This window comes from Nycticebus coucang, chromosome X (genome assembly GCF_027406575.1).
Source record: "Nycticebus coucang isolate mNycCou1 chromosome X, mNycCou1.pri, whole genome shotgun sequence".
NCBI lineage: Eukaryota > Metazoa > Chordata > Mammalia > Primates > Lorisidae > Nycticebus > Nycticebus coucang.
Window position 1 is genome coordinate 133,950,686 of NC_069804.1, and position 13,055 is coordinate 133,963,740.

Sequence of the window (13,055 nt, forward strand, 5' to 3'; positions counted from 1 at the left end):
GAGACAAGAGTCTCACTTTGCCACCCTCGGTGGAGTGCTGTGGCATCACAGCTTATAGCAACCTTTTGCCTCAAGCCTCCTGAGTAGCTGGGACTACAGGCACCTGTCACAATGCCTGGCTATTGTTTTGTTGTAGTTTGGCTGGGGCCAGGTTTGAACCCACCACCCTAGGTATATGGGGCCGGTTCCCTACTCACTGAGCCACAGGGGCTGCCCCATGTACATTTACCTTCTTTTTTTTTTTTTTTTTTTTTTTTTTTTGTAGAGACAGAGTCTCACTGTACCGCCCTCGGGTAGAGTGCCGTGGCGTCACACGGCTCACAGCAACCTCCAACTCCTGGGCTTAGGCGATTCTCTTGCCTCAGCCTCCGGAGTAGCTGGGACTACAGGCGCCCGCCACAACGCCCAGCTATTTTTTGGTTGCAGTTTGGCCGGGGCTGGGCTTGAACCCGCCACCCTCGGCATATGGGGCCGGCGCCCTACTCACTGAGCCAAAGGCGCTGCCCTACATTTACCTTCTTAAAACAAGTTTTATTTAAAAGGGCAAAAAATAAATGCAAAACATGTTAATCACTGATGAATGGAAGGAAATTATCACATTTGACAAAAATGAATAAATCATAGAAATTACTCTCCTCTAAGAAAATACCTAATTCAGATCCCAGGAATAAGAACCAGAGATCCAGCAGGCATTGTATATCCTATAATTCAGGTACACTGCACAGAATTATACTATATCTAGTTCTCAGTAAACCCAGAAATCCTAAAATTGTACAATTGAATAAAGTTGCTGCCAATCTGTTCTCTTGGCTTATCAATGCAGCTAAAGGCCAGGTGTGGTGGCTCACATCTGTAATTCTAGCACTTTGGGAGGCCAAGGTGGGTGGATTGTCCTAAGCCCACAGGTTCAAGACCTGCCTGAGCCAGAGCAAGACCCCACCTCTAAAAATAGCTGGGTGTTGTGGTGGGTGCCTGTAGTTCCAGCTACTCGGGAGGCTGAAGGTAGAGAATCACTTAAGCCCAAGAATTGGAGGTTGCTGGGAGCTATGACACCACAAAACTCTACTGAGGGTGACAAAGTGAAACTCTGTCTCAAAAAAAAAAAAATGCAGCTTAAATAGTTTGGAAACAAAGAAATAAGAGCTATCACTGGGCAGAAAGACATCTAACCAAACATTTAGCAAAGTGATCAGCATAGGTATGATACAGACTCCAAATCACACATGTACAGACACTTTATTAGTTTCTTCTACAAGACACAATAACATCAATCTTTTTAAACAGAAATCTCAGGTATTTGAGAGGCTAAACAGATCCAAGGAAGGAAGATGAAAATTAAATACTTAAATGAATTCAAAGGCACTACGATATCACCTAAAACCTACTGCTGCAGCAGTAGTAGGCTAAGAAAGATTGAGCTACAGCAAATCATCTAATGTGAATGTTAGCAGTTACACACCAGGAAGCAAGTTGGTTTTCCAGAAGACTATGGTACATGGTTCATTTGGGCCCAAGAGGATATTTGGCCAGGAAACGGTCAAGATGGATAAAGGTAGGCCAAATTGAAAGGAATAGGTGCAAAGGAGAATCTGAGCTACATAGTCAAGCAGGTGGTGATGATCAGGCTTCTTCCTCCCAAGAAACATTTGATGCACTAAGTGCCACCTCCCCCCTACCCTTTACCCTCCCCACCCCCCCACCAAGGGCTGCTCAAGCTGACCTGTCTGCTCCTGCTCAGCTACCAGGACTAAGTTTACTCTTGTTGAATAGCATAGATCTTGGCAATCTTGTCCTACTTGGGTTGGCTTTGCAGCTAGTTCTGAATAAAGAAAACCCTGAAGCATTCACATGCAAAATAGTCTGAGCTTCCCCCATCAGTCAAACACCCCTATACAATATCTTCAAAGTCTAACATTTTGCAGCAGCTGAGCTATATGGTTAAAGCTGCAAGGTTCACAAAATCATCAAGGAAGCCAGAATGAGACAACACAGGGAGGACATCCCAGCAGTTAATCTCAATCTGTCTTTCCTCATATAGGAAAAGCTCTAATATGCTTGATGTGGCAAGCTGGGTCTTCTGCTGAATTTATCATCAAATACCAAGGGAAAACAAAGGGGCAGGGGTTGACATTATTTTTAAAAAGCTTCAAAAGTTATTCTGTTATAAAGGGACATGGCTGAACAGGTATGAAACAGATTCCCCATTGTGAGTTCTCCTGATGGCTTCTGCAAGGATCATGGAGATGTCAATCACCTAAAAAGGTAAGAGGGGTATCATCAGGTTAGTATCATATGGACACAGATGATCAGCCAATCTGTAGACAGGGATGAGCAGCCCAGTGAGTGCCCCCACCCAGTGAGTGCTGTTTCCACTCAGTAACCTGTACCCAGCTACTCTTAGAACATTTTCAACATGACCACTTAGGGGGGAAAAAAAAAACGTGACCACTTAGAAAAGGTTCAAAATGCTAATGGAAGAAAAACTCTGATTCTGGCTCATCAAAATGGTGGTGGGCTGGCATTTAAAAGCCATTAAGAATGGGAGAAAAGAGAACAGGTTACTACACACATTTTTAATTAATGCAATGTCTTTCTTTCAGTGAAACAGCACTCAAACATTACTGTCTAACAATTAGCTTGGGAATTACTTTAAAATACTGGTTCCAGGATTTATGGTTTTGTAGTAATTGGATGGAGCAAAGGAATCCATATATATATTTTTTTTTTGAGACAGAGTCTCATTATGTCGCCCTTGGTAGAGTGCTGTGGTGTCACAGCTCATAGCAACCTCAAAACTCTTGGGCTTAAGTGATTCTCTTGCGTCAGCCTCCCAAGTAGCTGGGACTACAGGTGCCCACCACAATGCCTGACTATTTTTTGTTGCAGGTGTCATCATTGTTGTTTAGCAGGCCCAGGCCAGGTTTGAACCCGCCTGCCTCAGTGTATGTGGGCCGGCACCCTAACCACTGAGCTACAGGTGCTGAGCCAGGAATCTATATTTTAATAAGAACCTTAGGTACAGAGCATACTTTGAGAAACATGAAAGTTCTAAGGAGTATTCAATCATTTTAAAGGTTTCACATTATGACCACAGGGGCCTATAGTTGAGACTAAGACCAGGCATCCTCAAACTTTTTAAACAGGGGGCCAATTCACTGTCCCTCAGACCGTTGGAGGGCCGGACTATAGTTTAAAAAAATATATGAACAAATTCCTATGCACACTGCACATATCTCATTTTGAAGTAAAAAACAAAACTGGAACAAATACAATTCACACCACTTCATGTGGCCTGCGGGCCGCAGTTTGAGGACGCCTGACTAAGACAAACATACTGTAAAGTAAGTATTTGCAAATTGTAATGTGCATCAGAATCACAGGGAAAACCTGTTAAAATGTAGACTCCTTGGCTTAACCCTCCAGAAACTCTGAGATCTAGAAATTTGAACTTCTGAACAGGCAACTTTTCACCTGTTGATTTTTAGAACAGATTCTAATGACAAACTAAACCCAATTGGCTGGGCACAGTAGCTCAGGCCTGTACTCCTAGCACTCGGGGAGGCCAAGGACAGAGGGAGGACTGTTTAAGCTCAGGAGTTCAAGACCAGCCTGAGCCAAGAGTGAGACCCCATCTCTACTAAAAACAGAAAAATCAACTGGGCCTTGTGGTGGATGCCTGTAGTCCTAGCTACTCAGAAGCAGTAGAATCACTTCAGCCCAGGAGTTTGTGGGTATTGTGAGCTAGGTTGATGCCATGGCACCCTAGCCTGGGCAAGAAAATGAGATTCTGTCTCAAAAAAAAAGAAAAAAGGGATCAAAGAAGGAGATCTTCAGAATCGAGATACCTAATTCAACATATGTAACACCCTCCTAAACACTTGGTGAAGTCTTCTTTTGTAAGAATTTCACTCTCACCTGTATTTTGGAGCAATGCTTCATCTTGTCCTCCTGAGGTATGGTATTGGTGACTACTACTGCTTCAAAGCATGCATTGTTAATACGAGAAATTGCCGGACCAGAAAAGATTCCATGAGTCAAGATAGCATAAACTCGGGTGGCTCCAGCTGAAAGGAGTCTAAAGGAAAGGAGTTCATCTGGATTACCTTACTTGTCACTACAGAATCCAAGTTGGGGGAAGGAGAGCATTAGTCTGCTCGAGATGGCACAGCAACATATACACTGCGTGACTAAATGACATTTCATAGTTCTAGAGGCTAAAAGTCCAAGATCATGGTGCAGACAAGGCCTTTTCTTTTAGCTTAGAGGTGGCTGCCACATTGCTGCATGCTCATATGACCTCTGCTTGTGTGTGTGCACAGGGGGAGTACCGACCAGCAAGCTCTCCAGCGTGCTCTTCTTGTAAAGGCACTAATCCCACTGGGAGAGCTGGTAACCTAATACCATCTTAAATGCCTCCCAGAAGTAATCCCTCAATATCATCGCTTTGGGGATTGGGGCTCAACAAAATGAATTTTGAGAAAACACAATTCAGTCCATACCAAGGAAAAAGAAGAGCACTAAGAACTTATCCAAATAGGTTTGGATTAGTGTAAAAGGACTTGGCAAGACCGTGCTCAGTGGCTCACAGCTGTAATCCTAGCACTCTGGGAGGCCGAGGCGGGTGGATTGCTTGAGCTCACAAGTTCGAGACCAGCCTGAGCAATAACAAGACCCTGTCTTTCTTAAAATAGAAAAACTGAGGAACTTAAGCCCAAGAGTTGGAGGTTGCTATGAGCTATGATGCTACAGCACTCTACTGAGGGCAACAAAGTGAAACTCTACCCTGTACCAAAAAAAGACTCTGGCAGACTGCCGGGCTTAACAAACTCCATCTCCTTTTCTTCCTGGATATATAGCTGAACTACATTTCCCTGCCTCCCTCCCATATTTCGGTGTGGCTGTGTAGCTTAATTTTGGCTGCTGAAATGTAGGCAGATACAGATATATACCACTTTTTGGCTGGACTTATAAAAAAATCTTCCAAGAGTGATCCTCTGTGTTCTTTTCCCTTTCTGGCTGGCCAGAATGGAAATGTCAGGTAATTTTGGAAGCTACTATATTAAAGAAACAGCCCTCCAAGATGGAAACAGTCTGCATCCCTCAACTATTGCTTAGAGAAAATGAGTCCAACCAGTAATACTTGCATTGGAGTGTGCTATCAACAAGGAAAAAACCATCATGTTAAGCCACATTTCAGGGAGTTGATCTGTTGCAGCAATTAGTATTCCTTTACTAACATAAGGATTATATGAGTTTATAAACGTAAACGCCAGAATCCAAGCCAGGAATCACTCAGCACCCAAATATTGTTTTTGCACCTATTATGTGCCAGGCATTGTGTAAGGAGGTTTAAACTTGGAGGTTTAAAAGACTGTTTTAAGAAACAATGCTGCCCATACTGGCTTAGATTGTACACAATGAGGAACCACTTAAAATTTTAAAGATGATGGGATCTAGTGTCAGTTTGAGGAAGATGAGCAAGTATGGAGGCCGCATGAAAGATGGACTGGGGAGGAGAGAGAGTGATGAGTGGCAATAGAGAGGAGAGTGGGGAGGCAACTTAGAACAGTGAAAGCACGGTGAGAGATGAGAAGTAATATGAACAAAAAAAGTAGCAGCTAAACAGTCAAGAGTTAAGACCAAGGTTTTAGCTTAGGTAAAATATAAATAGTATCTGTTTCTGTCTGCTCAGCTCTGTGGATTTCTATCTTAACTTTCTACCTTAATTATAACAAAAAGCTATCAAATGTAGGAGTGAGAGTGAGACCTCGACTCCTAAAAAAAATGAAAATCCTGGGGCGGCGCCTGTGGCTCAGTGAATAGGGCGCCGGTCCCATATGCCGGAGGTGGCGGGTTCGAACCCAGCCCTGGCCAAAAACCACAAAAAAAAAAAAAAAAAAAAATGAAAATCCAGCCTGGCGCTGCGGCGAGCACCTGTAATCCGAGTGGCTTCCGGAGGATGAGGCAGTGGGATGCCCACAGCCCGAGTCTGAGGTTGCAGTGAGCTATAACGCCATTGCACTCTGCTCAGGGCATAGGGTGAAACTCTGTCTCAACAAAAAAGCAAGGAAATTAAAAACAATAATAAAACAATAAAAAATTGGGCGGCGCCTGTGGCTCAAAGGAGTAGGGTGCCAATCACATATACCGGAGGTGGCAGGTTCAAACCCAGCCCCAGCCAAAAACTGCAAAAAAAATTTTTGTAGGGCAGGGAGCAGTGGCTCATGCCTGTAATCCCAGCACTCTGGGAGGCCAAGATGGGTAGATTGCCTGAGAGACCAGTCTGAGCCACAGTGAGACCCCCATCTCTAAAAAATACCTGGGCATTGTGGTGGGCACCTATAGTCCCAGCTACTTGGGAGGCTGAGGCAAGAGGATCACTTGAGTCCAAGAGTTTGAGGTTGCTGTGAGCTATAACATCACAGCACCCTACTAAGGGTGACAAAGTGAGACTCTGTTTCAAAAAAAAAAAAAAAATTGGGGTGGCACCCATAGCTCAGTGGGTAGGGCGCTGGCCACACACACCAAGGCTGGTAGGTTCAAACCTGGCCCAGGCCAGCTAAAAAAACAACAATGCCAACTACAACCAAAAAATAGCTGGACGTTGTGGTAGGCGCCTATAGTCCCAGCTACTTGGGAGGCTGACACAGGAGAATCCCTTAAGCCCAAGAGTAGGAGGTTGGGGTGAGCTGTGATGCCACACTCTAACCAGGGTGCTCATCTCAAAAAAAAAAAAAAAACTTTGTAAGCAGTGGTGATGGTACAACATTGTAAATGTAATTAATATTATTGAATTGTATATTTTAAAATGGTTAAAATGGCAAATTGTTATATATAGCTTAATGCAGTAAAAATACATTAAGAAGCTCTGAAAAAATAAGAGTAAATATCAATTTCTATATATTATAATTCAAGCCTGGGCAATGAAAATCTCCCAAAGCTACTTATCCCCTCAATTCAGTTCCAAAAAGAATCAGCAGCCTGAAGACATCCAGACAGCAGTTGTTAGGCTTTTTACTTCTAACCACCAGCCCCAGTACTCCACACTCACTTGTCAGCAGCATGGCAGATTGTGCCACAAGTGTCAGCCATGTCATCAACAAGGATAGCCACCCGATCCTTCACATCTCCCACTAGTACCATGCGGTCCACTTCATTAGCCTTCTTCCGTTCTTTGTGTATCAAGGCAAAGTCCACATTCAAACGGTCAGCAATGGAGGTCACTCTGCAAAATAAGGGGTGTTTGTGTGTATGTGTGGCTTCTAAGACAAAAGGAACGGGGTCTTAGCTGGACACAGTGGCTCATGCCTATAATCTCAGTGACTTGGGAGGCTGAGGCAAGAGGATTGCTTGAGGCCAGGAATTCAAGAGCAGACTGGGCAACATAGTGAGATCCCATCTCAAAAACAAACAAACAAAAAAAACAAAAAACAAAAATGCAGGTGTGACAGCATGCGTCTGCAGCCCCAGCTACTCGGAGGCTGAAGCAGGAAGATTGCTTGCGCTCAGAAGTTCAAGGCTGTAGTGAGCTATGATCATGCCACTATACTCCAGCCTGGGAAACAGAGCAAGACCCTGCCTTAAAAAAATTTAAAAAAAGACTAAAGAATCCACATTTTTTTCTTGGCGGGGGAGGATATTCCAGGAAACCAAACAGTTCCATGCTACAATAAAACAACCATCATGGACTGACATCTCAAAGGCAAGTATCAAAAACTGGATTTTAGGGTGGCGCCTGTGGCTCAGTGAGTAGGGCGCCGGCCCCATATGCCGAGGGTGGCGGGTTCAAACCCAGCCCCGGCCAAACTGCAACAAAAAAATAGCCGGGCCTTGTGGCGGGCGCCTGTAGTCCCAGCTGCTCGGGAGGCTGAGGCAAGAGAATCGCGAACGCCCAATAGCCGTGTGAGGCCACGGCACTCTACCGAGGGCGGTACAGTGAGACTCTGTCTCTACAAAAAAAAAAAAAAAAAAAAAAAAAAAAAAACCTGGATTTTATATTATAGATTAGTATTTACATATCCTGATAGCAGTTTATGAATATATTGGTCAAACTTAGATGAGCATTCATTCTGGGCAGGAGACATACACCCTCACAGTCCTAGGAAGCATTATAATGCTAAAACACATTTATATGATGGACTGGAAGTAGAAGGGATGAGAAAAGACTTTATGAACGAATGCCGGGAGCACAAAGACCATCCCAATTTCCATCATGGAACACTATGACTGTGAATGTAGTGAGAAGTGACCCTGAAGCTGGCAGGAGAATAGCAGTGTCCAGCCTATTCCAATGCTTGTGCTCTTATTGCTCCCCTCAGTGATGGTGCAAAACACCCACCAATAGTCAGTGTCAACTGTACCTGGACACCAAGCTTGGGAGCTCCTTTTATGAAGGCTAGAAAGAAAGTTATCAAGCTGGGCATCTCATGGCACAGACCAAAGTTTTTCTAAATCAAAATAGAATTCTTATTCTTCTTATTACAAGGTAATATAAACTAGACTAGAATGTGGGATAGAAGACACATCTGCTTTTGGACAAACTAGCACATAACTCAACCAGAAATTCATTCAGTGTAAATGACAGTAAGTTGCTCCAGTGACATGTTTGTCCACGCTCTGTTGCAACATCCCTATCATGCATGAAGAAGCCTGTGCTTTGGGTTTTGTCTTGTTTTTCAATGTAGCATTGATCAAACTATACCATTTTGTTCTATTTTCTTTGTGCCTATGGTCATATATCTGAGGTTTTGCTGTAAACCTGTGCCCATATATAAGGTTTGAAGCCGGCCCCATATACCGGAGGTGGCGGGTTCAAACCCGGCCCCAGCCAAAAACTGCAAAGAAAAAAAAAAAAAGGTTTGAACCACAACTTAGACAACATTTATTCCTTGATCTAAACCAGAGGTCCTCAAACTACAGCCCGTGGGCCATATGCAACGGTGTGATTGTATTTGTTCCCGTTTTGTTTTTTTTACTTCAAAATAAGATATGTGCAGCGTGCATAGGAATTTGTTCATAGTTTGTTTTGCTTTTTTTAACTATAGTCTGGCCCTCCAACAGTCTGAGGGACAGTGAACTGGCTCCCTGTTTAAAAAGTTTGAGGACCCCAATCTAAACAAACCCTGCACTCTCCGTTACTACTGCTCAAACACATAACATTAGAATGAATACTTATCCAAAGCAAATGCATGGTCAGTTAGTTTAAATGTCCCAAACTGACCATACTCAATGGCCAATAAGCTCAGTGTCCAACAAAGCATAAAAAGGGCTAGAGAAAGTCACTCCTTTCACCCTTGAGTGGAGAACTACTGTGCAAATCAAATCACACAGGGGTCTATCTCTTCCTAATCCCCAAGCCCTGCCAAGAGAGAAAGCAGTAGGAAAAAACAAAGTGATAGCCACTCACTTGGAAAACATCACTCTGAGATAATTGTAATAAAAAATAATCAAGAAGCAATGAGTCATCTACTAAAGGCAGTTTTCCTGTACCCAACTTTAGAAAAAAAAATTTGTTGGGCAGTGCCTGTGGGTCAGTGGGTAGGGCGCTTGGCCCCATATACCGAGGGTGGCAGGTTCAAACCTGGCCCTGGCCAAACTGCAACCAAAAATAGCCAGGCGTTGTAGCCGGCGCCTGTAGTCCCAGCTACTTGGGAGGCTGAGGCAAAAGAATCGCCTAAGCCCAGGAGTTGGAGGTTGCTGTGAGCTGTGACGCCACAGCACTCTACTGAGGGCGATAAAATGAGACTCTGTCTCTTAAAAAAAAAAAAACTGTTTGGTTATTTCAAGCATGACTATTTCCTAAGCCCCAAGGTAAGATGCTAAAATAATGGCCCATAAGTTAAGACAAATATGGCAACTACCAGTAGGGAGATGTTTTTTAGTCTTTGTCTCTAATATTACAGATGGTAACTACTGATTACATGGGGTTCACCAAGCTGTACATCTGGCTGGATAAAAGAACTCAAGCTCTCAGTTTAAGAGTTCTGTTGAAGTTACTGAAATAAAGAGGTTGTTGAGAAACAGTCATTGAAGATTTGAAAGGCTTTGGAAAATTCTGAATTAGCTTCTTCTAATCATCTGTGTTTTGTAGCTCTTCATTCTATTTCCACAACAAGAAGAACATGTGTCGTGCTTCTGAATGCATTACTAACAAGAAATCCACTAAGGAAATCAAGAGCTCTTAGTCTGCACCATGTGAGCTGTAAAGCACTGTAACTGGCAAGCCCCAGCAATCAGTTTGTGTAAAATATTAAGGTCTCAGCTTTAAATAAAAATATCACACTTTATTTTAATCCCAAGGATCAATTAACAGCATTAAGAGGTATGTAAAAGCAAACTTGTCCACTAGTGTGTGGTTCAATAGCAGCCACCATTCATTAGAAAACCAAATTTCATGTACTAATTGCTAATTAGTACATTGCTAATTAGTACAATGTAGTAGTACACTACATTGCTAATTCTTTTTTTTTTTGTAGAGACAGAGTCTCACTTTATGGCCCTCGGTAGAGTGCCATGGCATCACACAGCTCACAGCAACCTCCAACTCCTGGGCTTAAGCGATTCTCTTGCCTCAGCCTCCCGAGTAGCTGGGACTACAGGCGCCCGCCACAACACCCAGCTATTTTTTGGTTGCAGTTCAGCCGGGGCCGGGCTTGAACCCGCCGCCCTCGGTATATGGGGCCGGCGCCCTACCGACTGAGCCACAGGCACCGCCCTACATTGCTAATTCTGTAGTGTCAAGTTATTCTTGTGTTACAGTCATGTCCACAATACCATGACTATTTAGGGCCCTCTTTTTACCTTGTCTTCCAAGTAATGACTGAGGCCACTAAAGAGAGAAGTGAATCACACTATATTCACCCTATGTCCCAACAACCACTGTATCCATTCAGAAGTACTTAGAAACTACCACTTGGATAGAAAAAAATCACATTCTGACACAACTCTCTGAAAGATTTGCCCAGCACATTGGTTACAAAACTAATTTCAATCATACCTCTTAGCTCCACCAGCATCAGGTGAAACAATAGTGCAGTTCCTCCACTCAGAGATATTCTCCTTTATCCACTTCAGGACAGCTGGCTCTGCATACAGATTGTCAACTGGGATATCAAAAAAGCCCTGTAGAAAGAAGTTGGATCAGTTTTACTTCTCTTCCATTTATAAATGGCTAACATAAAGAAAGTAGTAACTTGCTCAGAGAACACCTTACTACAAACTCATGGGAAGTCATAACCCATGAGGTAGATCATAAAAATAGCCTCCTAAATCTAGGCTGTGTCCGAGAACCCAGCCAAGATCAGCAAAACCAGCTCTCAGTAAACTCACAATTGACCATAGAACATAAATGAGTCCATGTGAAGAACGGCGCAGTTCAGCCAAGACCCTAAGAACTGCCCAGCCAACATGCAGACTCATGAGATAATAAATATTGCTTTATGCCAATAAAGTGCACACTGGTTTGGTAAGGAGCAAAAAGCTAATGGACACACCAGTTAGAGATGCTATGGTGTATATATAACTTATTGGAAGCTATTTATAGTAAATGGCTGCAAAGAATAACTAATAGTCAGGGGGTGGTGCCTGTCGCTCAGTGGATAGGGTGCTGGCCCCATATACCAAGGGTGGTGGGTTCAAACCCGGCCCCTGCCAAACTGCAACAAAAAAAATAGCCGGGCGTTGTGGCGGGTGCCTGTAGTCCTAGCTACTCAGGAGGCTCAGGCAAGAGAATCGCCTAAGCCCAGGAGTTGGAAGTTGTTGTGAGCTGTGAGCTATAGCATTCTACCGAGGGCTATAAAGTGAGACCCTGTCTCTGTAAAAAAAAAAAAAAAAGAATAACTAATAGTCAGATCTGTGTTCTAATTATAGTTGTTACAAATTAGTTGTATTTCTCAAGTTGTTCCTTCCTAAAAAATGAGTATAATACCTTGTCCTGTATACTTCATAGAATTCCCTTATGATTTGAAAGTCTCTTTGAAAAGCATAAAAGTGGTATTTTACTCCTCTCCCTCTGGGTTTATGCCAGAAAAGTAGGTTGCAGTATCTGTGGCTCTAAATTTAAGACCATGAATATTCAAGGAGAATAATAATGACAGTAACACTTCTCATTTATGAGCACCTGTCATGAGCCAGGCATTATGAATTTAATCTTATTATACTCAAAATAATGAAAAAGTATATGTTTAGAGAAGTTCAGTAACCTGCCCAAGTTTACAAAGCTGGTATCAAAAATGCTATTCCAACTAGATCTGATGCCAAAGCCTATGCTCTTCCCCATAATACCAGACTGCCTCCCCATCTGATAGCCAAGATCATCAACTATACTTAATGTGAATACATTTAAAAATGTTGTTAAGGCTCAGCGCTTGTAGCTCAGTGAGTAGGGAGCCGGCCACATATACGGAGGCTGGCGGGTTCGAGCCTGGCCTGGGCCTGCTAAAGAACAATGACAACTGCAATAAAATTTTTTTTGCCCACAAAGCTGGGCATTGTGGGGGGTCCTGTAATGCCACTTGCTCGGGAGGCTGAGGCAAGAGAATCGCTTAAGCCCAAGAGTGAGGTTGCTGTGAGCGCCACAGCACTCTACCAAGGGTGGGTGACAGGGTGAGACTCTGTCTCAAAAAAAAAAAAAAATGTTGTTGATGTCATATTTTACTTAAGCTGTACTTAGGCATAATTTTTGGCTTCTCTGCAGTCTGAAGCATCATCAGTCCTCTCCTCCCACTTTTCTAACACCCAATATTTAAGTTCCATCGATACCTGAATTTGAGAAGCATGTAAGTCCATGGTGATAATATGATCTGCGCCTGCTACAGACAGCATATTTGCAACAAGTTTGGCTGAAATTGGGGCCCGGCTCTAAATGGAGAGGAGGAAAGAAGGAAAAAAAGAAAAACAAAAAAGCCAATTTGTAGAACAACTCTTTTGATCAAGAAACTATTTACTGTGCACATGCTATGGTTAAGGCACTGTGCTATGAGGAAATTCACAGAGAGAGACCCAACCATTAACTTTAAATAGATTATAATCTAGAACAAATATCAAGTGGAACATCA

General features: G+C 43.1%; 1 protein-coding gene across 2 annotated transcripts in view; it reads right to left on the reverse strand.

Moving 5' to 3' along the window:
• Window positions 1-1,217: 1,217 nt before the first annotated feature.
• The window catches only part of PRPS1 (phosphoribosyl pyrophosphate synthetase 1), a 29,040-nt gene continuing 17,202 nt past the window's right edge, over window positions 1,218-13,055 (reverse strand). For both annotated transcript variants that reach the window (XM_053579455.1, XM_053579456.1), the window contains 5 exons: window positions 12,760-12,858; window positions 10,997-11,121; window positions 7,052-7,225; window positions 3,916-4,075; window positions 1,218-2,254 (listed from right to left, as the gene is read on the reverse strand). In XM_053579455.1, coding sequence (XP_053435430.1) covers window positions 2,162-2,254; window positions 3,916-4,075; window positions 7,052-7,225; window positions 10,997-11,121; window positions 12,760-12,858 — 651 coding nt within the window. In that variant the 3' untranslated portion in view covers window positions 1,218-2,161. The remainder of the gene's footprint in view (window positions 2,255-3,915; window positions 4,076-7,051; window positions 7,226-10,996; window positions 11,122-12,759; window positions 12,859-13,055) is intronic.